This window comes from Melitaea cinxia, chromosome 22, assembly GCF_905220565.1.
Source record: "Melitaea cinxia chromosome 22, ilMelCinx1.1, whole genome shotgun sequence".
Lineage (NCBI taxonomy): Eukaryota > Metazoa > Arthropoda > Insecta > Lepidoptera > Nymphalidae > Melitaea > Melitaea cinxia.
The window spans coordinates 4,082,838-4,108,885 of NC_059415.1; the positions used below are offsets into that span (position 1 = coordinate 4,082,838).

The window sequence follows — 26,048 nt, forward strand, 5'->3', positions numbered from 1 at the left end:
CTACGGTAATCGCTTACTATCAGGTGAGCCGTATGCTTGTTTGCCGACCTAGTGATATAAACAAAAATGCTATGAATAATAACTTAAATATAACAAAACTGGGGAAATAGACAATGCCACTACAAACTGCAGCAACGGGCTAGTCAAATAATCGCCTTAAGTTCCGTTTAAATTAATTTTCTATTTAAATAATAACACTTATTTTACCATTTGAACTTACCTAAATTTACAATAAGGGTCACTAGACCGTGTGTCCACGTCCATCGCTGGAAGATTTTTCGCTTCAACTAAAACTATCGTCACCACCGAGCTCCATATTTGTGCCTTTAATCTCTTGTTCACGTCGCTTAGCCTCGTGTTCTTTAATAAATACTGAAAAAAAAACGAATTATTGGGCAACTAACAGATGTTCGAGACCGTCAATTTACGCCTCAGTATTTTCTTGCATGTGTTGAAGTTGGGTGTTAAAAGTAAACCATAAATTCAGGTTTTAAAAATTATAATGAAAAACCCCCTTTTCACAGTAGGACAAGTGGATTGTCCCATACATTCTCAAGACGTTATTAAGCCTCCAAAATTATCTAAATTCAAGTCATGTGTCCTTCACGTTAACGTTTATGTTTGTACTAAGACTAATTACAAGATATCTTCATATAATATTTGACGAATTTCCCTCGACCAAACTGCAATAAATGGTTCAATAACAATGTAATGACCTCAATCACGTCTTTTAGGGACTAACATGATTGTTAATGACAGAGATATTATGGGCATCAAAGTATATTGTACAATATTGTATATTACGACATAAAGGTATGCTATTATAGAAATCAAGACATTTGGTAATGTTTTCAAAACCATACACATTATTTCATCTGCTTCATCTGATTGTCAAGTTACAGTTGTCAATACATATCAATGACAAATAATTGTCGAAACATTAGGGCTTATAGTTGAACCTCCAAATCAAATGATTTAAGCGCCAGCTAAGATGTGACATGATTTTGAATAAAGATAATAGGTTAAAAATTGGTTCTTTTGCATGTTTTGTTGATATTTAAAGCGTTGACACTGTTTCCCATTAGTACAGGTTAATAAGATTGATTAGTAAAAGACAATTACCAGTTAATGTTTTATTTTATAATACAAAAGCAAAATTACAGCAATGATACTAAAAGCAAAAATACGTAACATTTTTTTTTACCGATACTAACCATTCGCACAATGAATTTGTATACCTGTTGTTACTTGGGTTTGAAAATGCTTTTGGTTATTTATACAATTTATGTTAATTTTTCAGGTATTTCTTTTGACACACAATATTTTAATTTATATTAGTAGGAAAATTGTTTGTTTAAGATATTTCGATATTTTATTTAAACTAAAAGGCGTTTGGGATTCAGAAAAATATAGCTAAAAATCTATCGACTAAAATCGCGAAAATTATCTTATATAATAATTATGTTTCACATTTATATTTTATATGCAATAGCAACGTTTAAAATGAATACAAATATATATCCTGCTTGTAAGACTTAACAGAATGACTTATCTTTAATTTACATTTACTAGGAGCGTCAGAAACCACACCCATAAGATTCCAGCGCCTATTTAAACTATGCATTTGACGTTCCAGTTACAAAGTTATCTGAGATACTTTATCTTCACAGGAACCAATTGACAGTTCAGAATTTATGAGCAACTTTGCTTAAGCAAGTATTTGGCGATAATGGAAGAAGTTAAAACAAAGTTTTGTTAACTCCACGGAATTTAGAATAATAGGTATAGTTAAGGTTAGGAAAGCACATGTTAGTGTTTCAAGTTATCAGATAGTTGGGTATAATAATATAATTTATTTCACACCAAAATAGGGAACATAATTAAAAATACAAAGTAGTAGATCATAAACCGTACTACCAGGTGGTTTTATTTGTAAAAGCAGTTTCTTCCAGACAACTTGAAATGAAAGAAATACTGTTCTGCAAATAGACAAGAGGTATACCTCCTGTGGAAATAAACAGATGGTCACATAAAAATGCAAAATATCAGGATTATATTATTTGGATTATTTATTGCTGATAAACTCGTATGACAGATTTCAGTCATCGGTACCGAAGTTTTGAATACAAAGTTCCTTCTCAAAAATTCCTTCTCGACATTTTTTTACTATCATTGATGGAAGCTTAAAATATAAAGCACTCAAAGACAAATAACTTAACATAAGACAAATATCTTTTGTAAAATTTTGGTAGTCATAATAATTAGTGATCAAACCTTCTTCAAGCATTAAAGGACATTGTCACATGCCTACAACCAGATTAGACAAATTATAACATTCAGCAATTACAGCCTACGAAATTTACAAACATCTAGGTCACACCAAATACGACATGCAACCACCACCCAAACAAATGTATACCCTATGGATTATATCTCCTTTGCTTTTAAGTCCTGGGAATTTGTTGCCGATTCTCTCAAGCAATTCTGAACAGGTGTTTGTGGTCGTTTGAACGTCGTGGGTATGTCTAGGAGGTAGGCTTCCTGCACGAGGTCTTATTTCTGTACTTCTGCGGAAAAAAATATAGTTAAAAGAATAAAATATGAAGTTAGCAAGCATGAATGTTGACAAAATTTTGTTCAAAAACAAATCATCTATTATAGTCGTTTAGAAACCTTCTGGCTACACAGTTATGGTAGCATATTATGTAAATAATTTAAATGTAAAAAATTTAAGGAATAAAAGTGTTATACAATTATGTATTTTTATTTATTAATAATAAAAGTATATCGAAGATGAATTTAGTATGTATAGTAAGTCTTAATAAATCTTGCTATTTCTTGAATTACATATAAGTAAAATTTAGTTATTTTTGAGGTTGTACTTATATATGAATATATACAAAATTTAATTGTACTAATTTTTCACGGTTGCGAACACAGTAAGATAACTGAGGTTAGCGGCTGGAAGTTGCAAAATTTGGAATTTCGTACAAACGTCTTTACGATATAAATGTTGCAGCATAATTACATTGTAATTTAACCACTATGATTAAATTTACAATACTAATACAGTTTTACTTTTTAACCGACTTCAAAAAAGGAGGAGGTTACTCAATTCGACCGTATATACGAGTATATATATATATATATATATATATATATATATTTTAATGTATGTTCGGGGATAACTCCATCGTTTATAGACCGATTTTGATAATTCTTTTTTTGTTGGAAAGGTGATATCCCTGGTGTGGTACTATGCTAAAAAAACCATGATCTGATGACGGTATCCCAGAGAAATCGAGGGAAACTCTCGAAAATCTGCATAAATTTACTGGGTATACCGATTTTGATGATTTTTAATTTAATCGAAAGCCGATGTTTATCATGTGGTCACATTTAAATTTCATCGAGATCTAATTAGAACTTTTAGAATAATCTTTGATAATGCATATTTACTTGACAATTTTTTCATCTACCGTCGTTGTATTACTTGTCGATATAATTGAAGTCGGTTTTTTATCGTTTGCCTGCAAACTCAATTATAAATACTAGATATTATCTAACCGTATACAAATTATTACAAAAAAAAATGTGAAACCTTTTTATTTTAATATCAATAGGTATACAAATATTTATGTTAGAAAGCCTGTTTAATGAGATTGTTTTATGATACCATAAATTGCAATTTAAAACCTAATTGAGATAAGTTACTATAAACGTAGATAAACCCACGCATACTCTGTTAAATCGGTAAAAATCTAACAGGGTTATAACCTGTAGCGCGCTTCAGCCTGTAATATCCCACTACTGGGCATAGGCCTCTTTCCCCACGTAGGAGAAGGATCAGAGCTTAATCCACCACGCTGCTCCAATGGGGGTTGGCGGATATATTCCCTACTATGAGTAACGATCGCTATCAGGTGTACATGATAACAACCGGGACCGACAGTTTAACGTGCTCTGCGAGGCACGGTGGGGAGACCCACAAGGACTGCACAAATACCCAGACCACGGCAAACACCTGTATGGCCAATACAAATGTTTGTCATGTGCGGGGATCGAACCCGCAACCGCCAGCGCAACAGGTACAATCCATGACCGTTGCGCCAACGCGGTGTCATAACCTGTAGCGGTAACATTAGAAGAAAAATCCAAACTCTTAAAAAAACATTCGATAATTGTAATAATGTGTCATACGTGTCATCATATTATCTTATTTAATCATTTTTTTTTGTTTGTACAGATAACATTGTAACTGATAAACAATTTACATATTAGCCTTTTAATATGTCAAGGACATATTTCAAGTGTCTGTATTTTTTTGTAACATCAATAGTCACTTAAAGAGCTCAGTAGGTATCTAATGACTTAGTACTGAGTAATAAATTACCTAATAAATTCTTTCGTATTCATTTAATTCTTAAAAAACATTTTATTTCTTATTAAAATGTATGACAAAGTTTTGAATATTAATTTATTTAACTGTTGTGACGTCATAAGGTGCAAAATACCTCATATTTACTAATTGGTGAACACGATTTACAGTCGTACTTTCATAGCCAGATGAATTATTAAACAGAAAATGAAAATGCTAAATTTACCTATTTTTATCAAAAAACATTGTACTAAAAAATTTAAAAAGGCCGAATAATGGTTTGTAACCTGCATACGTTTTAATATGTTAATTAGAAAAAGGCTTTGTTATGATTAATACTAAGCTTTGCTCTGAAAATTATCCACAATTATAAACGAAACTTTCGTGGCTGCTTATTTATAAATTTTGAGTAATAAATTATATACTGTAATTATACACATTTTCTGCTAATTCAATTAAAACGGCCATAAAATAAAATGAAAACTAAGACTTTTTATTGTTACGTTATTATATAAATCATACCACTACCCACCACCACCACCAACTTGGAACTTAAGAAGCCGACCGATGGCGGGATAGCCATCTAATCGCTGGCTTTGAAACACACAGGCCGAAGACGGACAGCAGCGTCTTAGGTGCGACAAAGCCAGTCCTGCGGTCACCAACCCGCCTGCCCAGCGTGGTGACTATGGGCAACACACATGAGTTCCCGCATTTTTGGCGCGAACTTGTGGAGGCCTATGTCCAGCAGTGGAGTGCAATAGGTTGAAATGATGATGATGATGATATATAAATCATAGATACAGATATAAAAAAACATACCTTTCATCGCTGGAAGAATAGCAGGAAAAACACGAATCGCTCGAACTGTACAAATTGGTGTCTGTAGTATCAAGAGTAAGATTTGACGTTGAAAGACACTTTCGATAAAGCACACCATTTTTTTCAATCGTCAGAAAGTCTTTACATATCTGTTTGGGATCAACATTTAAATTAGGTTCATCAACAACTAGAGATGGTATTCTGGAATTCCTGCGGAACACTTCATTTGAACCAGACGACGATTTTTCATCCGCATCTCTGTCTACAGAAATATCGTCGAAAGAACTCTTATCATCTGATAAATGCGAAACAAATTTAGACAACTTTGATTTTTCTATTTTCGTTTGCATCTGATCTTGAAAATCTTCGACACGATCTTGAATCTTTTCTTGGAATTTGATCAAGCGATTCTTAATCCTTTCCATTTTGTTATCCTTGTCTGCCATCTTGTTTTCACTGAGCACTACGAGTCCAACCGAATTTATTTTTCAAACTATTTGTAGGCACTATAAATCTTTAAACAGAAATAGTTTTTTAGTTTTTCATCACTGATTTCAATGAAATAAACATTTAAAAATCGAATCTGCTGTATCTCAACTATAAATAACGTATTTACGATACACTTCACGATTATCTTATTATTTCTCGGTAGGGCTATTGTTTGATAATTTAGATAAAGCATCTGGTAAATTTATTTTGAGAGATCACTTCTCTTTAACTAACATCATTTGGTTCGTTTGTTTTATTTCTCAGACATGTTGTTGTTTTTATAGTTCCAACTCCATATGTGTTATTCTGATCATAAATTTGTATTAGCGGGTCATAGATCTTTGACTTGACCTAATGGCCATTATAATTATAACGTATTTGATAACATTAATAATGGCTATCGCTTGAACCTTGAACATGAAAAGACGACTATTTCTGCAGGTTACTTTAATTAAATAACAATTTTTTTTAAATATTTATATTTATAGCTATATTATTTATTAAATAAATTTTATGATTATGCTTTTGAGCGATAAAACCGCTATTTTTACCTTATTATATTATATTATATTAATTTTTTATGTAAATATAATAATATATATTTTTGTTTTGGTATCAATAAAATTTATTATTATTATGATTACTTAATGTAATATAACTAATTATCCATAATTATGTTTTAATAAAAAGTATAGCAAATGAAATGTTATTCTTATAAATAAAATATTCATCCAATACGTTTGGTTCGATTTGAAACGCACAAACTGTCATAACAATTCTTAATGTAAAACATATTGAAGAATAGACTTGATTTATTGAATAAAAAAATATTCATTCTATTCATAGTCCGTTACGAATTTAATCCGAAGGAGTCAGTTGGATTGGATACTGCTCTTTTTTATATTTTTATAAAATAAAATATACCGTAGGATACATTCCCTTCTTTTCTTTCTTTCTTTAATTTTATTCTTTAAAAAATATTTATAGGTAATTTTTGTTTTGAAAGTACTGGCTTTACTAACACAGGCATTCATGACTGAACCGCATAAGAATATGACAAAGTAAACACATTTTTTTATTTGAAATTATTATTTTCACGTTTTTATTTCTTTACTTTGTAAATGTCGAGAAGTCTAAAGTCCAATATAGTGTATCATCTTACCCTAGCATTCTTGTAAAATGTATACACAATAAATACACTATCATAGTTTAAAATCCTTAGATTTATGTGATTAAAAGAACGTTTAACAATGTATATGACATCATAGTAATCATGATTACGCAATTGAGTTTCATTAGACCGTTGGGGCAATTTACATTGACCCTGCTTTGGGATCTGAGGGTTGTGGGCTTTATTCTGATATTGATATATTATTTATACGTATTTTAGCGAAAAAAGTAGCCATATCAGTTGCCTGTTACCTAACAGTTATGTTAAGTTGCTTACCTAAGGACCACCGTGTGTGTATGTCAAAAATAAATAATTGTATTTTGTTGCCAAAAAACCGACTTCAATTACATCGACAAGTAATACGACGTAGGTATTCGATAAAACAGTACAATAAATACGGATTATTAGGGATAATTCGAGAAGTACTATTCAGATCTCGATCAAGTTTAAAATGAGACCAAATAACAAGCAACACCATACGATTAAAACAAGAATCATGAAAATCGGTACAACTAGTGAAAGTTATGATGTAAAAGACATAAAAAATACAGTCGATTTGAGAACCACCTCCTTTTCTTGAAAACAAATGTAACATTATTAAGACTCCCTATACATATATAGTGTCTAACGGATAAAGTTCGAGATAATTTATGTATGTTAGTCTTCAGACGTAAAGAGAGCGTTTTTAAATGGTATATTATAGCAATGAATAGGACTTTGATTGACTCTGGAAGCCACAGAAGCTTTCGTTTGGTTTCACGAGAGATTGAATCAATTTGTAAGATTCAGGAGAGGGTATATAAAATTAAGAACGATTTTTTATACCCTTGACATTATATTTACTAATATTGTAAACGAAAAATCCAATTTTTTTTTAAATGTGCCTTCCTGTCCTATAGCGCATTTTATATAGTCATGCATGTCACGGAGAATAATAAAAAGTTTGTATGATTATTATTATTATTTTAATCTATAAATGAAATTAGTATGGTTATGAATCATCACTCATCATCATCATCATCACTTCAGCCTGTCGCAGTCCACTGCTCAACATAGGCCTCCACAAGTTCACGCCGTTCACAGAAAATGGCGTGAACTCATGTGTTGCCCATGGTCAACACGCTGGGCACGCGGGTTGGTGACCGCAGGGCTGGCTTATAATTATGAATGTGAAAATATATTTATAGTTATAAAAAGAAAGCTTTATTAAAAAGTTATAAAATGTCAAACAGTTTTAAAACGTCGACGAAGACCACTTCGCGAGGCTTGATGCCTAGAATTAATTTACATCACCATACCATTATACCACAATTTATTAATTTATTAACATATGTAGTAATATGTTAGTTTTATTACATGGTACACAAACTACGTACGCAACATAATATTTATAACAGACATTTAGTTATTTTAATACAAACTGTAATTAAAAAAAATAAATAAGAAAACTATTACTTTATAGGAAAATACCATTAGATCATAGATATATTTTGTATTACTTTTATTAGCGAATAATATTTTTTTTACAGTTAAAATGTTAGAATTAATAAGACAAAAATTCTGCATATTTCTAACACGCCAATTTGAACATAAAAATAAATACGTACTTATATATTTCTAGTACAAAATATCTAAATATTTTCGCTTCCTAATGATGCTTTTATCATTGCCAAAAAAAAAAACTTGCTTGAAATGCGTCAAGTATCACTGAATTATCTGTTAAAATGTCTACTTTTCCAACTCGAGGTCTGCGGTCAAGAAAAATATTTCGTGAAAGACTGCTTTTCACGGAAGAGCAAAATTGTAAGGTTTAAATTAAAATCTAACTACAATAACTATACTCGTATGTATTGTACCGATGCGTGTATTGTGATATTATACATCTACCTTTATAAGTCTAACCTTTTAAAACTTGGTACATTTTTTAAATCTTACTTTATGTTATTATTAGTCGAGTCCCAATAACGCCGATACAATTTATTTTCATTTATACTTAAATATTATAATATTTGTATTATTTTTAAAATTTTATTGAAAAAAAAAAACATTATGAATTTAAATTGAGTGTACGTGATGTGTTAGTAAAATATGGAAAGATAATTGGGTAGTATATAATTAAAATACCTTATTTTTAACATGTAATTAAACTGTATGTTTCCCAAATTGTGAGTTGTTCAGTAAATAGATAAAAAATAAATCAGGCTTTAGAGAATTCCTTTCCGACCAATATACACAAAAATGCTGTAATGTTAGTTTGTTAGCATACCATTAGGAACGTTGTAAACACTATGTTTCTCAAACAAGTTTTGGCGACGTTATTGGATCTGTGTCTGTGGCTGGTGTTTGGTGAAACTTGGTAAACGTGCAATAAATCCCTGGCTACTGAGACTGAGAGAACAAGGCGTTTGTACGATAACTTCTGTTTGTGCTTTTGTTTGTAGAACTATTTGTGACTTTATTTACGAAATATTTTTTTTCTTTCGATTTTGCTTTGCCTTGTTTCAATATAATAAACTAAATTTCGCGTAAACATTTGAAAAAAATCCTTGTAACACGTTTACACTATTGGTACGTGTTCTAATATGTGTAAATAGATAAGCCAAGCGTAACACGAGTCAGCTGTTCAGATTTAGCAGTTCTTGTTTTTTAATTATATGCCTGCTTTACTTTTTTCACGTTTATTTTTGCGTTATACCTTGTCATTTTTATGTATTGTTAAACGGCCACATTTTTTTTTATTTTGATATCTGCGACAACTGTCCACAATAAATATATATATTTTTTCTTTTTTTCCTTAACAGAATAGAAGTATATCCTCTGGCGATTAGACCTTTGTTGTTTATTCTTATTTAGCTACTAAACATGTATTCTAATGACTACGTCACGTTAGATTAACGAGCATAACCAGCGTAAATTACTGTAGTTATTCGCTAATGGCCGGCAGACCTTGAAATAATGGTTGTATCAGATTCACCAGACAACAAACAGTGACGCACTTTATGACAGCATTGATGTTTTTAGTTTATTGTATACTCGATATTATCTTCGTTATTTTATTGCAAAAATAGGTAAAATGTAAATTCTATAGTATATGTATTTTATGAAAGAAAAAAAAGCCAGCCAGGCGGCTATCCGACACAAAAAAAATATCAATTCGAACCTGTAGTTCTTAAGGTTAGCGCGATTAAACAACGAAACAAACTTTCCAGCTTTTTAATCTTATATGTAAATTTCTCGTGTCGCGGTGTTTGTAGTTAATCTCCTCCGAAACGGCTTGACCGATTCTCATGAAATTTTGTGTGCATATTGGGTAGGTCTTAGAATCGAACAAAATCTATTTTTCATCCCCCTAAATGTTAAGGGTAGTCCACCAATATATTTTTTTTAATTTTTAGATAAATTATTTTTTATTTTATTATGATTTGGCGTTGAAAAATACATACAACCCTAAATTTTCACCCTTCTACCACCAACCCCTATTTTTAAATAGCGTTTAGCGGCAAGACAACGTTTGCCGAGTCAGCTAGTTTTATATTATATAAAGATGATGTGTTTTTGAAAACGATGACGAATTTCTATATCTATATAGGTATATGAGCATAAAAACGAATCACTGAAATGTATGTTAATTATTATTAACTTACACGCGATTAACTTCTGAACAACTGCATCACATTGGATATTTTATTTTGTGTTTATTTCAAAACCGATCCACCGGGTCAGCTCCTAAGTAATAAGAAAAACCCAGTACAGCTTAAAAGATAATGTCAATGAACATATGTATACATATTCAATTTGAAAATCACCCAATAACATAAAAGTGTATTTCCTTGTTAATTTCAAACCTTTCAATGTTAAAAGGATTTTCATATTGCAACCTTCCAACGGATTCTGGAACTAATATATACCTAGATGATATAGGTATAATTTGAAACTGCAATATCCAATCTTTATATTATGTTGTATAAAGAGAGTAAAATGTTCATTCTATATAGTGTGTGTGTGTGTGTGTGTGTGTATCACGTTGTTTTGTTTAGACTGCGCATGTTTTTTATGTTTATGTGCAAATTGCCGTAATTATTTTCAGCTAATGTATCTGTTTACATGACGTGTTAACGTAGTTTGAGTTATTGTGTGTTCTAATTCAATATTGTTTTATGGTGTACGCTAACTTAGACAAATTCAATAACTTAAACAGTTATGTTTATGCTTTAAGATATTTATTATTAATGATTTGTAATGTCGTTTGAAATCTTTAAGTGTGAATAATTATGAGGAAAGCAATAAATCTACCTGGATACCATAGCGTTTGCAAATATCTTACCAAAGCGCGACGTTTAACGTTTTGTATGATGTAGGGAACATCAGGCCAAAAAATCCGGATACACTGTGTTGACAGCGGAGAAACAGATGGCGTTGCGTTGGAAGTAATTCAACCTTACGGAAGATCACAGCTAATTAATAATGTTTTCAAGCAGTGTTGTTTTCCTATGATGAATAAGGAGGCCAGAGCTTCGGGTTTGGGGATAAGGTCGGCAACAGGCTTGCGATGCTTTTATTATTGCAGGCGTCTCTAAGCTATTGTAATAGCTTACCACCAGCTGAGACGTCCGCTTGTTTGCCGATCTAATTGTAAAAAAAAACATCAGGTGAGCCGTACGCTTGTTTGCCTACCTAGTTGAATAAAAAAGCGGGGGTAAGTTCCAGGTGATGCAGGTGTCCATAAGCTACGTAACAGCATATTACCAGGCGGCTCAGATGCTTGTTTGCCACTCTAGTGGCGTAAAAAAAACATCTTAAGATATTAACTACCCTCGTTTTGTATTAATACGTCAAAATTTTTATTTCCTTTATTTACTAAAGTTTCTGTCATTTATACACGACTGGTATCCAATTACATTTTATATTCAATAAAACAGATTTATGCAAATCGGATAAAGCAGTAAAAGAGATGTTAGGTGAAATGGTTTCTGGAGTAGCATGTAATTGTCTGTCGAGATCTATACTTGTTATTGACATGTGAATTCGTAAAAAGATTTTGTACGTGAATATTTAATTGTTATATACACATATGTGTATAAAGAACTCAAATCATGGGTATTTTTTTTTATTAAATTAGGTATACATAAGGTGCTGTGTGGCTACGGCACTAAAGAATTTAGCCACCCCCTCTCTTCCCGTGGGTGTCGTAAGAGGCGACTAAGGGATAACAAGGTTCCACAACCACCTTGGAACTTAAGAAGCCGACCGATGGCGGGATAACCATCTAACTGCTGGCTTTGAAATACACAGGCCGAAGACGGGCAGCAGCGTCTTCGGTGCGACAAAGCCAGTACTGCGGTCACCAACCCGCCTGCCCAGCGTGGTGACTATGGGCAAAACACATGAGTTCACGTTATTTTTGGCGTAAACTTGTGGAGGCCTATGTCCAGCAGTGGACTGTATAGGCTGTAATGATAATGATGAGGTATACATAATTGATTAAGAATCGAAAATATTTAATTTTATGTTCAAATCTTATGTTTAAACACGTGTCACCAGATCAAATATCTAAAGTAATAACAAGCTGTGTCCCGCGGTTTTACCTGCGTTAATAAATATTACATAACCTATTGCTTTCTTCGATAAATGGACTATCCAATGCAAAAATAATTTTTAACTTTTAACCAGTGGTTTCTGAAATTAGTCGATTTAAACAAACAGACAAAAAACTCATCAGCTTCATAATATTAGTGTAGATTAGAAACTACAAAATAAACATACATGTTGAAATTAGGAATAATTCCGTGGGAATAAAACTAGTTGGAATGTGAGCTATCAGGATAATGGTCTAATTCAATTTGAGTCATGCTTGTTGGATTGTTTTAGATTGTGTAATTGAATTGGTAATAACAGTTTAAGTGGCTTGTTAAGGCTCAATTTAATTACGCCTAATACGTGCAACAGTGCATTATCGCGATAAATTCCCTTTAATTAAAAGTGATCGTGAAAACTTAAAAATTTGTACGTGAAATCAACTGTAAGATTACTGTATTATTAAGTCAGCCTATGTTTCAAATATATCATATTCTAATTGTAGTGCAAAAATCTTATTTTGACCATTTAATTTACCAGGACTGTATTATTATTATTATTATTACAGAATGTTATATAGAAGCAGCGCTTGAAGGCATCAGGCTAGAGATGTCTTGTGGTGAGTACTAGTTAACTTTTTTCACACAGAATTGGAATGCCAATTGAAGGAAGGATTGAATTTCCAAGGAAATGTTTTCAGAATTCTTGCCTACAAATGTACAGGTTGTCTATGATGCTGGTTTACATATTTAACATCGAGATCTCAAAATCTTATTCAAAAGCTAGTTAGAGCAGCTAGAGCGATTAAATAACAAACTGTGATGGTAACTGAACCCAAATATTCAGGATTCCGAGTTATAACAATAATTAGTTGTTGGCTAATAATTACAATATAAATTTTCAAAAGTGCGTAGACGTCAGGAAGAACAAAAAGTAATGCAGAGTAGAAGTTTGAGTCAAAGTTGCTAGTGCTTTTTTCTGCGTGTAAACTGAAACTTTATAATAGTTTTTGCTTGAAAGAGTAACGAATATCCATCCATCTATCTGTCCATTATTTGAAATTTCGATCTAGTTGCTATTGAAATAAGGATTATTTTCAAATTATTTTTTTGCCTTTGCCATTCCCGATGAAACCAGACGATCCTTACATTTATTCAATCGTAGACATATAAGAATTAAATTATTCTAATATAAATATTAATTTTGTTAAACTTTCATGCAAAGACTACTAACTGATTGTAGTAAAACTAGGTACGTAGATAGCTGAAGATCCAAAGTAATACATAAGCTTCTTTTTATCCTGATATTCCCACGAGAACTAAAATTACGCAGATGAAACCGCATTGCGTAGCTAGTCGCGCATATATCATCAACATGTCAGTTGTCTTCCTCCATAGGGGTAAAGCTATATTGTATGCAAATTTTATTGCAAATAAAATACATGACAACAAATGAAAATTCGTCAATTGATATTTAGACAAAACGAAGCCGTCCGTTGAGTGCCATAAAATGAATATTAATTATCTAAATGTGTCCCAAGTCATTTAGTTGATGGACAAACATTATTTTTAGTGTTATTTGCGTAGAGAGGCATTTCGAATTAAACTAATTAAGTTAAAGACGATGAGGAAGTTGTTTAGACATTTACTTTAATTTAAAAAAAGACAGAATATGTATATATTCGTATACGTGAAGCAAAAACTTTGTACTCCTTTTTACGAAAATTGCGCGGACGGTGGAGTATGCAATTTCGTATATTTATAGTCTATATAGAGTGCAGAATGTTAATATTTTTCTTAAGTCATGCATAAAATATATTCAATCACTAATACACACGCATATTATACTATTTTGTTGATTGTCAGTCTGTAGTCAAATTGAAAATTTTTAAAAATGGTTATTATTTTTATTTTTTTTATTTAAATTTTTAATTATGGTCGAATTTCGACCTCAGGGCGACCATTAGTACCTATTTGTAATTATGTAAGTACCTATAATGAAAATTAGTACGTTATTTTATGAAATATACGATAGAGCTATACGAAAAAAAACTGTAGATCACAAGAATGTACACCCAAACTAGAAACAAATGTAATTGTACAAAAGTTGGAATCATAATCGAAAATACTACTACTGCTTGCATCACTGCAACAACACGGTCAGCAAATGGACATCGGCTTTTAAGTTACACACTATACCTACACACTAAATAAAAAAGTAAAAAATATTATGGAAATAGAAGCCAAACGCGTTTACTCGAAGCTAAAGTTTGATGTTTGAAAGCTCTTTTTACTGTAAGAATTCGTACTATGAAAATGTGGACGAGTATGTAAATGACATGGACGTTGCAGTTTTGCTGTAGTATGAAAATAGCGATATCGGAATATACTTTTTCAAAAACTGAGGTAGGGCATAGCAGGAAATATTCTGCTCAAAATCTAGAGAAGCCCGACTGGGGAAGTACCTCGACCTTTTCTGTAGAAAATCACAGTTAAATAATACTGCTTTCAAGTAGTGTAGTGTTCCTGTGGTAAGTAAGGTGACAAAAGCTCCTGGGAGGGAATTGGAGGTGGAGGAAACGTGCTTCCTATGTTTCTGGTGTTGGTTGGTGACCAAAGATCCGCGGAGGATTTGGGTATCCGTACGTTTGTTTGCCGACCTAGTTGTATAAAAAAAGGTAAAAAAATTATATTAATGGATAGTGGAGAAATAAAAGATTTAAAAAATGTAATGAACTAACTTTTGTATAGCGATTTAGGAAACATTGCAAGTATTGTCAGACACAAAGCAACTTCTGACACTGAGTTTGAATCCGATTCGTTCCAGTCATGATCTCAATTGATCGAGCACATAAGATACGCGCTTGCAATGCTTCTGGTGTTGTAGAAGTCTATAAGCTACGGTAATCGATACATCAAGTGAGATATAAGATTGTTTGCTGACCTAGTTTAAAAAAAAATAAGTGTCTGAAAACGAGCTTTAACTGAAACGGGTATAATAATATAGATTGATTTCCATATGTTTAGGCATTGTCAAAAAGGAAATACTCAGAAACCGTGACTGGCATTTAATTACACATCGACCCTACTATTTATGTCGCTCCCATAAGGATAATGTAAAAATTGAGTCATTAATTTTTTACCAATACAATTACAATAAATTCCTATCATATATTTCCTTAAAACGAATCGCCATGCATTATGCGAATTGAATATTTATTGAAAAATTTGACTCGGTAGCAATTTACTTTTATATTCATCGCTCCTGAGATTTTGAATCGTGAATGACACGCAAATTACATGCATTTTGATTTCATTTTCGTTCAATTATATTTCTGGCCTGTTAGCGCCAGACACGTAGCCTGGGTTCTGCTCTAGGCTTTAATTTCCACCTCGAGTCTGGGAGTAATGTTAATAACCTTTTTGTCAATTCTCGAAAAAAAATGAATTGTACAATAAATTACCAGACCATGTCAAATCGAAACACTGAAACCTGAAATCTTTTGAATTAAAGAAATAAAAAAGCTAAAAATAAAAAAGTTAAATTTTACAAACAAGTGGTCGCCTAGTGATCGAAATTCAACCGTAATTAATTTAAATTATAAGTTTGAAGATATTAGTTATTATGTTTGACATTCAGTAAAGACAAACAATATTAATTTATAGTCTATAATCTATTCTCAATTTGATTGATGCGTGTTTGTTAAATATATGCTAGTGTAATGTTTTTTTTTTTTTTATTGATTTAATGTATTTTAATGGTGGCTGTGTGGTTACAGCAATTAAGAACCACCCCCTCTCTTCTCGTGGATGTCGTAAGAGGCGACTAAGGGATAACACAGTTCCACTACCTCGCAACTTAAAAAGCCGACCGATAGCGGGATAACCATCCAACAGCTGGCTTTGAAATACATAGGCTGAAGACGGACAGCAGTGTCTTCAGTGCGACAAAGCCTTGTGGTCACCAACCCGTCTGCCCAGCGTGGTGACTATGAGCAAAACACACACACGAGTTCACGCCATTTTTAGCGTGAACTTATGGAGGCCTATGTCCAGCATAGACTGTATTAGGCGGAAATGATGACGATGATTTTAATGCATAATTAAAAAAAATTTAACGTTCGCACTCCTTCTCTATATAAACTATAAGGGTACAAAATTTCATACTCCTCTGTCTGTGCGATTTTCGTGAAAAGTGGTACAAAGTTTTTGCTTCACGTATTAATATAGGTATAGAGATTAAAAAAATGTCTTCATACATGCATTTTCAAATGTTGCTATTATACGCTCGCAATAAACAACTAGTTTGGAGTTGCTTGGCGTTAGTTTTTAGGATTACGGTTTTTTACTCATGTCACCCGTGTATCTACAATTGTTCTGTTTCAATTTCACCCTAAGTTCCTTATTTTTATCTTTAAGCGCGTAATAAAACTAGTCGACGGACTAAACCACAGACATTAATTTACTACCTAAGGAATAAATGACCGAGCGAATAATAATAATGAAATAAACGAACTTTTCGTCGTTTTAATCGTTCATATTTTAAGAAATTTTGACTTTCACAGTCATCGAAGACCAGTAAAAAAATGTTAATAAAGAAACAGATGTGACCTAATTTCGTAAACTCAAAAACATGAAGCATGTACCTGCTAAAAATAGGCATCCATATACATTGGTAAAACATTAATCTCTTTTGTTGGCACTTGGATATGTATAACTGAGGCCTGAAATAATTAAACATGAGAAATAAAATAAGTATTGAAGTTCCGAATGAAAGGTTAGGATGTGTCTTTAATAAAGTTATAAAAATATTTCGTAAGACAAGTTTTCGTAATAAATTAAAAAGTTTTTGTTATCTGAAAATAAGAAAAATACATAATTCAATGTAATAAACGAACTTAAGTAAACGAACGTATATTTTTTAATAAAGTTTATCTTTTGGTTATTTCTTTTTTTTTCGTAGTTTTAACTTATTACTTTTTTATTGTTGTTTTACGTCGAATAAAAGACGTTTCATAAGGTAAGCACTTGATTGTAAATTATATATGTGTGGATTTAGTGACGCTGTATTTTATGCAGCATGTTACTAATTTTGTACTAAAACACAGTTTATATACATATTATTTTTCGAAAGAGTGACTGCGGAGTTTCTTGCCGATTCTTTTTGATTTTGTTAGTACAGTATCTCCATATGTTAAAATGTGAATAAATAATAAATAATTGCGAAACAAGACATTGTAAAAGACTTATAATTAAATATTACTCTTTAGTTTCACTGAGTATAAATATGTGGGATCGAACACTGGTAAAGATTTACAATAAGGCGTTAGTACCGTAATTTACTAAAGTCAATTTGTAGTAAGTTGCAATCTTTAATTAACCGAATTTAAAATAGAAGTCAGTACTATTTTTCACTGTAGTTTTATTTTTATTTTTATAATAGTGACCGACAGATGTCATTAGGTATGTTGTGCGGATTGTCAATCACGTGAAGTCTAAATAGTTGCTAAGTTCTCTAAAATATCGAATTTTCTGCACAATTTCCTTAATTATTAATACCGTGAGAACCTTCAACACAGAAAGAAAGGAAAAAAAAACAAATAATGAAACTCAATAGCGGCCAGTAGGATGATAATCAGTGTCCGGGGTCCAGAAACACGTTTTATAACAAAAAGCACCAGACAAGGGCAAACATCTGTATGGAGTATATATAGTTATAATCGCGACGCAACAACCAGTTATTGTACCTCTCCAAACAAAACGGGTTGCCAGTCACATGTCAGTTTTGTCGAACGACGAAAGAATGGATAATTTTTGGTCATCGTAACGGTTTTGGAAGTTTTTTCAATCTAAGAACTAATAAAATATTATAAACACGTATTTATAAAATAAAAGGACTAAACCGAGGAAACTAATACATTTTTTTTTTAAATATCGATGGTGGAAAGGCATAATGTATTAACCGCCATTTTTGGCGATATCGAGTTATATATACCGTTGGAATCGGGAGAATGAACTCTTTCGAATGGTCCTGGTTTCAGCTCGATCTGACGACTTTTATGGTCGTTAATACACCAGTGATTTTGAAGTTTTTCATATTTTCTCGTGTTTTAACTCTATAGTAAATAGTGGATTTTGTCATTAAAACACCTCATGACTAAAAATTTTATCTTATGCTACTTTGCCTTGCTTGACTATAACCAGATTTAAATGTTAAAACAATTTACCAAATTATAATATTATCATTTTTGTAATTGATACATTATACCCAACTTGACTTTTCTTGATCAGTAGAATTAAAACATTTTACTCTGGTTTTAAATGTTAGTCATTGTAAGTTAATACATTTTACTCTACTCTAAAATGCCATTGTTTCCAAGATAATACATTTTACCTATCCAAAATAAGGTAACATTATGCGTTGAGTCGTTATTCTGTTCTTTCTAGAATCTATTTTAATACAATAAAACAAATTTACTTGGTTTTTTTTTACAAATAAAATCTGCATTTAAACTGACCATTTGTCATTCCTCAAAGATATCATAGTGAGTATTTGAATCTTTGTACCTCCGCCAGTAAGGCAGATGTTCTACCAGACTCAGATTTTGAAGACATTCCTAATGTTGAGATAGATGATAACAGCTGAGTATTACCTAAGAAGTTTCATTAAACCACTCGTTATGGTGGACTGAAAAGTTTTTTAATAGTTAGGTGTTAAGATTTTATTTTTTGTAAATCTTTTAAAAATACTGAAAATATTAAAACTGTCCAAAGAACACATTGTAGCTTAATTTTTTTTATCAAGTATTAATTTAAGTTTAATAATATAATTATATGTTATATATAGTATGTTTGTAAACGTCAATATGAAAGTTTAATTCAGTTTTTTAATTGTAACTTCATGATAAATATATTGGAGTAAAACATTTATTTTTCATTTTTTTTTTGTTTTGTTTTAAAGTTTAGTTTGTGGCTTAAATGGTACTTAAGTGTATGGTTAAGCTACTTGACCCTCTTTGTTCGAATACACTGATGTCTGTACAACTGTTTTACCAGGTTCGCATAGATATGAAAAGGTTACATAAAAGTGTTTACCTCTCTCTGGTCATGATTGGATTTGTTTTTAAGTCATTTTACGCGATAGCAATATCACATTTATTTGGATATAAAACAATTTACTTGAAAATATTAAATTATATTCTGAATATAAAACACTTTGCTTCACATTTTATGGATCTAATATTTGGATATAAACTAATTTTACCTATCTGAGATTTTATGGTATTTTGTATTAACTCCATAAAATAATACAAATATTACACATACGTTATTTTTTATTAAATGTATACATTTGTAATAAATTTTATTACTATTTCACTTAATTTCATAGAGATATCTCCAATACTTTAAAAGTTATGAAGTTTTTAAAACCTTAATCGTCTCTCCTGAACATTTTACTAGATGGCGGATAATACATTTTGCCTTTCCATCGTCGATATATAGACTAGCGCTTGACTGCAATATCACCTGATGGTAAGTGAAGATGCAGCCTAAGATGTTAGATGATGTTAAGTGTGCTAGTTTGTAACTTAAGTTTGCCTACTTTTTTAAAGCACAATTTTTGTGGTTTAAATGCGTTTTATTCGTTAGAATCAACTTTATTACAGTAGCTTAGAGTCCAACATTGAATAGTAACTGAAATCACTTAGGAATTTATTTAAGCAAAAGGAGTTATTGAGAAAAAACTTTAAAATCCGTGCAAGGTTGCAGCATTTCACGGTACCACTTTTGTGGCTGTTATTATTCATAAGAATTTTTTTAGCGTTTTTAGTTACTAATCTATTTATATCTATATATATTACACAGGAAACAACTCTAGTGAAGTTGGTGCGTACAGACGCCTAAACACTGGCGATTGCAAGTTCGATCCCTGTATGGGATGCATACTTGTATATTTACAAATATTTCTTTCTGATCTGGATATCTGTCCTTGTGGACTCTCCATCTTGGTTAGTTTTATAAACAAGAAATGAATAATATTATTTATAATAATTTCTTTTAAGTGTACACCTGAAAAAACAAGATCATAAGTTGGCTGCTCCAATTTTATCTTATTACTAGACCGGTGACTATTCACATTGTAATTGATAGTGTCAGTCATTTACTTGATCAATTAGGGTCATTGCGCCTGTTCGCGTCCACCGCCCAATTCGCGTCCATTTTACGGATCTCACTTTGAAAAGTCTCGAAATTAAGTATACTAAGACACCAATAAGTCGAAAAATAATTACCGGCTAATACCTCAATGTATAAGAGGCACGTACGCATAGACAAAAGTTCCGTGTGTCCAAGCAATCCTGGGTAAAAAAAAATAGTTAGTGAGGGCTGTTCAACAAGAGAGCGCGAAGGCACGGAATAATGAGAAGAAAATAGTGGGCAGTGGTTCGTTTGAAGGTGAGTCTTTTATTGTTTTATGTTTATTTTGGATACATAGCTGTTTCTAGGCGTTGGTTATGATAAAAGGAATTATAATAATTATGAATTTACTTATTTTTTTTATAGTTAATAGTTAAAATAAGGTGGACGCGAACTGCTACACCGAATTTATAAAACTTCCACTTTGCGTCCGCAATGGACGCAAACTATACCTAAAGGGATTAATAAGAAAACTAAATCGCGTCCATTTTATAAATTAATTCTATAAGTTTAATACATAAAACTAAAAGTTTAATACCTATTCTACTTTGAATGAAATAAGTAATTTCTTTCTTATTTTTTTCTATTTAAGATGAGTTCTTTGCAGATAAGAAAGAAGAAGGAAAAAAGAACATACACAAAGGAAGATTTAAGGGAAGCTTTGCATGACATCCAAGAGAAGAAGAAATCGGTAAGACAAGCACCTGTGCAAAAAATATGCTATTACGATATTGGATAAAATCAGTGGGGGCAGACCAAGAGGGTACAAAACTTATCTACACAAATAAATAAAATTGGAGTGTCTGTTTGTAATATTAAAGTAACACCTTTTTACTAAATGTATATTGATTTATACACGGTACATATACCAAAATAAGCAATCTCTTTACTGTATGATGCCCTAATAAGAAGTCAGCTTGAGTATAATGCGGTAGTATGGTCTACACATGAAGTCAAATACAGTCTCGTACTGGAACGTGTTCAAAATAAATTCACCAGGTTTCTATACCATAGGCTTTATGGCGTGTATCCCTTGTATCCCTTGATGTATCCAACATTGTTTGTATTGGGCATGGTTGGATACAACAAGTTGGAGACTAGGAGAGAGCTTGCTCTGGCAACTTATATTTTAAAATTATTTCGCGTTATTGTCAATAATCCAGGGGTACTGCAGTGGATAGGTTTGAGCGTACCCGATAGGTATCATCTACAACGAAGACAGCGACCGAGCTTATTTGCAGTACCCCACGGCAGAACCGAGCTAGTGCGCAACGGCCCCCTTGCTCGTTCAGTCAGAACGCTAAACTTGGTGGCTGACACACTAGACCTTTTTTCTTATTCGTGGAGTGAATTCGCAAAAGTTACTTTGTATATAATATGTTATGAGAAATGAATTTAATATTTTTATATTTATTATTGTTTTGTTTTTAGTATTATGTTCAAGTCAGCCAATTCTTTTTTAATTATAGTTTAACATTTTTTTCCTTTCGCTTTTTGTCTCCTTTACTATGTCTAATGAATTGGGTTATGCCTGTAATATTAGATGTAAGAAAATAAAATAAATAAATAAATAAAAACATTTTTTAGAATTTTTGTCTGTCTGTCTGTCTGTTTGCTCCGGCTAATTACTGAAACGACTGGACTGATTTTGACGTTACCATCTAGATAGCTAATGAAATAAGGAGTAACTTAGGCTACTTTTATTTTAGAAATTTATTTATATTGTAATTCTACGAACAGAACAATATTTTTTTATTATAATTATAATTCCACGCGAATGAAGTCGCGAGCACAGCTAGTATCAAATAAAACCAAGTAACGAAGAAGAAAACAGCGGTATTATTAATATTTAATGCGAATGGAGATATGTGTGCACCTTGTATTTTGTTTCCATAATTATTATTAATCAAGGCTGATCTTTGTGGTGCTGTGTGCTTACGGCATCAAAGAATATAAACACCCCCTTTCTTCCCGTGGGTGTCGTAAGAGGCGACTAAGTTCCTGTACTACCTCGGAACTTAAAAAGCCGACCGATGGCGGGATATCCATCCAACTGCTGGCTTTGAAATACACAGGACGAAGACGGGCAGCAGCGTCTTCGGTACGACAATGCCAGGCCTGCGGTCACCAACCCGTCTGCCCAGCGTGGTGACTATGGGCAAAACACAGGAGTGAACTTGTCGAGGCCTATGTCCAGTAGTCGACTGCGAAAGGCTGCTGTGATTGTAATTGCAGGCTGATCTTTAGCTTGCTTACATTCCTTTAAAATTCACAGAACAGATAATTGTTGAATTTTAAAAGTGGAATTACTATTTACTGACTACATAGGTACCTAATTTGTTTTTTAATTTTAAGTTCTATCAATGTTTAGAAGAATAAATAGGTGTATTATTTTCTTTATAGTGATTTATTAATGTTAATATGTTGATTTTTAAATAACAATAATTCTTCAATAAATAAATTATTAAAATCCAATGTCTCTTTACATTATCATAAAAATATCACCTCTTTATTCCTTTTCTAAGCTGGTGGACGCGAAGTGGTCCAGCGGGTGGACGCAAATTGGATTTTATGGACGCAAACTGGGTAAATCGCCTAATTCTGACGTTTGTATTTAAATAAAATAATAACAAGATGTTTCGAACAAAACTGAAAATTAATCTTTAAATAGACTATATAATGAACACAGTAAATAAATTTTTCATAGAAATTAGTGCGGGAACATTTTTATTTTCTTCTTCAAACTTGCCAACTGCACTAAGTGGACGCGAACAGGCGCAATGACCCTATGTCGTTTGTGTGGTTCTAGGTCAAGTGTTAGCCATAAAGCACCTATGTTAACGTTCCTTCCAATTTTATTAAGGTTGTAATCTTGACCGTAACGATCAATCTCCTCCGTATCTTCTAAATTCTGAGGAAAAAAATAGCCTATAGCATTCCTCGGTAAATGGGCTATCCGACACAAAAGAATTTTTGAATTTGAAACAGTAATTAGTTCCCGAGATTAGCACGTGTAAACAAACAAACTTTTCAGCTTGATAATATTAATATAGATAGTGTATTACGTCAATAATCTACCACCATATTTTGAATATATGTGGATTTTGCTGAGAAGAACTAAAACAAAAAACTTTGAGTGAATATTGCTGTAATAAATATTAGCGGTTTATTAGTATTACGACATACTCCTATTTGCATAGGAATCATTCCGTTAATGTTCATTAAACAATGTTGTTCTATTTTTTTTTTCGTTTTTTTCCCCGTTTGTTATTGTTTTTGCACATTAAAGATATCTTTTATCATGAAAAAATTATTTCACTTTATGTAAATAATTAATAAAAAAAGTTTTAGTTTTCTATTTTACAAAAAAATATCATATTAAAACTAGGTTTGAAACCTATGTTTTAGCTATAATTTTGTTATTAGTAAAAATAGTATCGAAAGCAAGGTTTAAATAGTAATATTACCGCTAAATAATATATCGCTATTGCAGTTCATATAAAATCCTAACAAAATGACCTCTATAACCTTTTCCAACAAAAGCAAAAAGTAATACCATGCTGGATACCAGTAACAAAACGAGTCCGAGCAAAACCACAACACTTGAAAAAAGACTTTATTTATCAACTAAACATCACTAATATTGATAAAATAAGTTTCAGTTAACCGAACTATTGTCGTCGTTTACCGGTTTATTTAGTTTACGCATATTTTAGGTTACACTTATAAATTTGCGAAACGTGTACGCGCCGCTAACGGCTAGTTGTTACTGGCCGTGCGTGTAAATTTTGAATGGCGTAATTGCGTAGTATAGAGAATTGTGTATACAGAGATTTTAATGTAAAAGCAATGCTTGTATATGGAATCATTATTAATTACCGATTTTTCACGTTACAGTAGAACGACAAGACCACTTTTTGAAATTAACTTTACTGTCAAAGTATACATACAAAATAGTACTGCTACTGAATTACTGATTGCATTTGTTTGGTACGTAAAAAGAAAAGAAAGAAAGTAAATGACATAAAAATATACTTCTTTGATTCTATCATTTAATATTAGTTGATTCGACAGTTACTTTCGTGTCTTGCTAATTGTAAAACGCGTGAAGTTGAAATAATACTTATAAAAAGTATCTAAAATTAAACTGCTCTGTAGCGATCAAAATAAAAGTCGAATGCAGTCTTATTTATGATTGATTTGTGAGAAGAAAAATAATATAATTTCAAAAGAAATATGCAAATGAAATGTACTGGTTTTTGAAATATTTTTTAGGCTGTATATCTAAAGATATACATATACCGTATAGCAAGTTGTTACAGATTTAAAAAAAAAATATGTCAAAACTATTCGCTTCTTTACGCTTTTACAAAAATTTTAAAAAGTTTAGTTTACATATAGGTAAGGTGGGGTACAGTGTTACAAAAAAAATAAACTAGAATATAGTGTCAAAAATATTGTATTAATCAGCATATTTTTTGGCAAGGAAATAAACTTTAACAATCTCTCTTTAATTAAAATAACTCAAAAATTAACATTATTAGCAACTACTTAATTTAAATTGCACATTACTTAAATCAGTCGATTGTAACACTTAGCCCCGTATCTGGGGAAGTCTGTTACAGGGTCAGGGCTCAATGTTACAACATTTAAAAAAGTAATAGAAAAACTAACAATGAAAGAAAAAGTTCTAACAAATATTAAATTTCTTTAAAATATCCTTTGGGAACTTATAGACATCTGTCTGACATGCTTTGCATTTGCTGCTTTTCGAAGACTCACGCCACTTTCAAAGACTCACGCCACTTTCAACCATCATAATCGCTTCTGCCATATCTTTTTCACTATGAAGACCGTAATCCGTCTTCCTCTTACGATTTCGCACTATTTTCTTTTAATACCTTGAAATAGTATAAAAATGTTAATTGTTACAGTGTCACACAGTGCCTCGTAACACAGTGCCCAGAGAGGTAAACCAAATAAAAAAATTCGTAGCGTATTTTAGGTTATGTTTACAACAAACTACTTACAAGTAATTTGTAGCCAAATATACATTAAATAAAAGAAAATTACCATCACTTACCTAAATACAATACCTCCGGAAAGAAATTAAAAACTTTGAAATTATTTTTTCGTCGTTTTATCACATAAAAACCTTTTTTGTTTATTATTTTTTAAATACGGTACAAACTGCCGCGATGACAATTGTTTAAAGATGGCTGCTTGTGAGCTTGATAAACGTCTATACCAGCATCATAAAAGTAAAGGACAGGGACGGAGATATGTGCATTGTAACATTGTACCCCGTGTAACACTGTACCCCACCTTACCCTACCTAATAAATGTTTGTGTCACAATGGCAACACTTGGATATAACACATATTTTCCAAATTAGTATCGAAAAATCCATATATTTAAT

General features: G+C 31.7%; 1 protein-coding gene and 1 long non-coding RNA gene across 2 annotated transcripts in view; both read right to left on the reverse strand.

Moving 5' to 3' along the window:
* The window catches only part of LOC123664537 (multiple C2 and transmembrane domain-containing protein-like), a 62,627-nt gene that overhangs the window by 15,318 nt on the left and 21,261 nt on the right, over positions 1-26,048 (reverse strand). Inside the window, exon 6 of the mRNA XM_045599071.1 lies at positions 221-372. Coding sequence (XP_045455027.1) covers positions 221-372 — 152 coding nt within the window. The remainder of the gene's footprint in view (positions 1-220; positions 373-26,048) is intronic.
* On the reverse strand, positions 19,754-26,017 carry LOC123664538. Its single transcript, XR_006744836.1, has 3 exons — positions 26,007-26,017; positions 23,213-23,224; positions 19,754-19,937 (listed from the first exon to the last, which is right to left on the reverse strand). It is a non-coding gene; the product is annotated as an uncharacterized LOC123664538 (long non-coding RNA).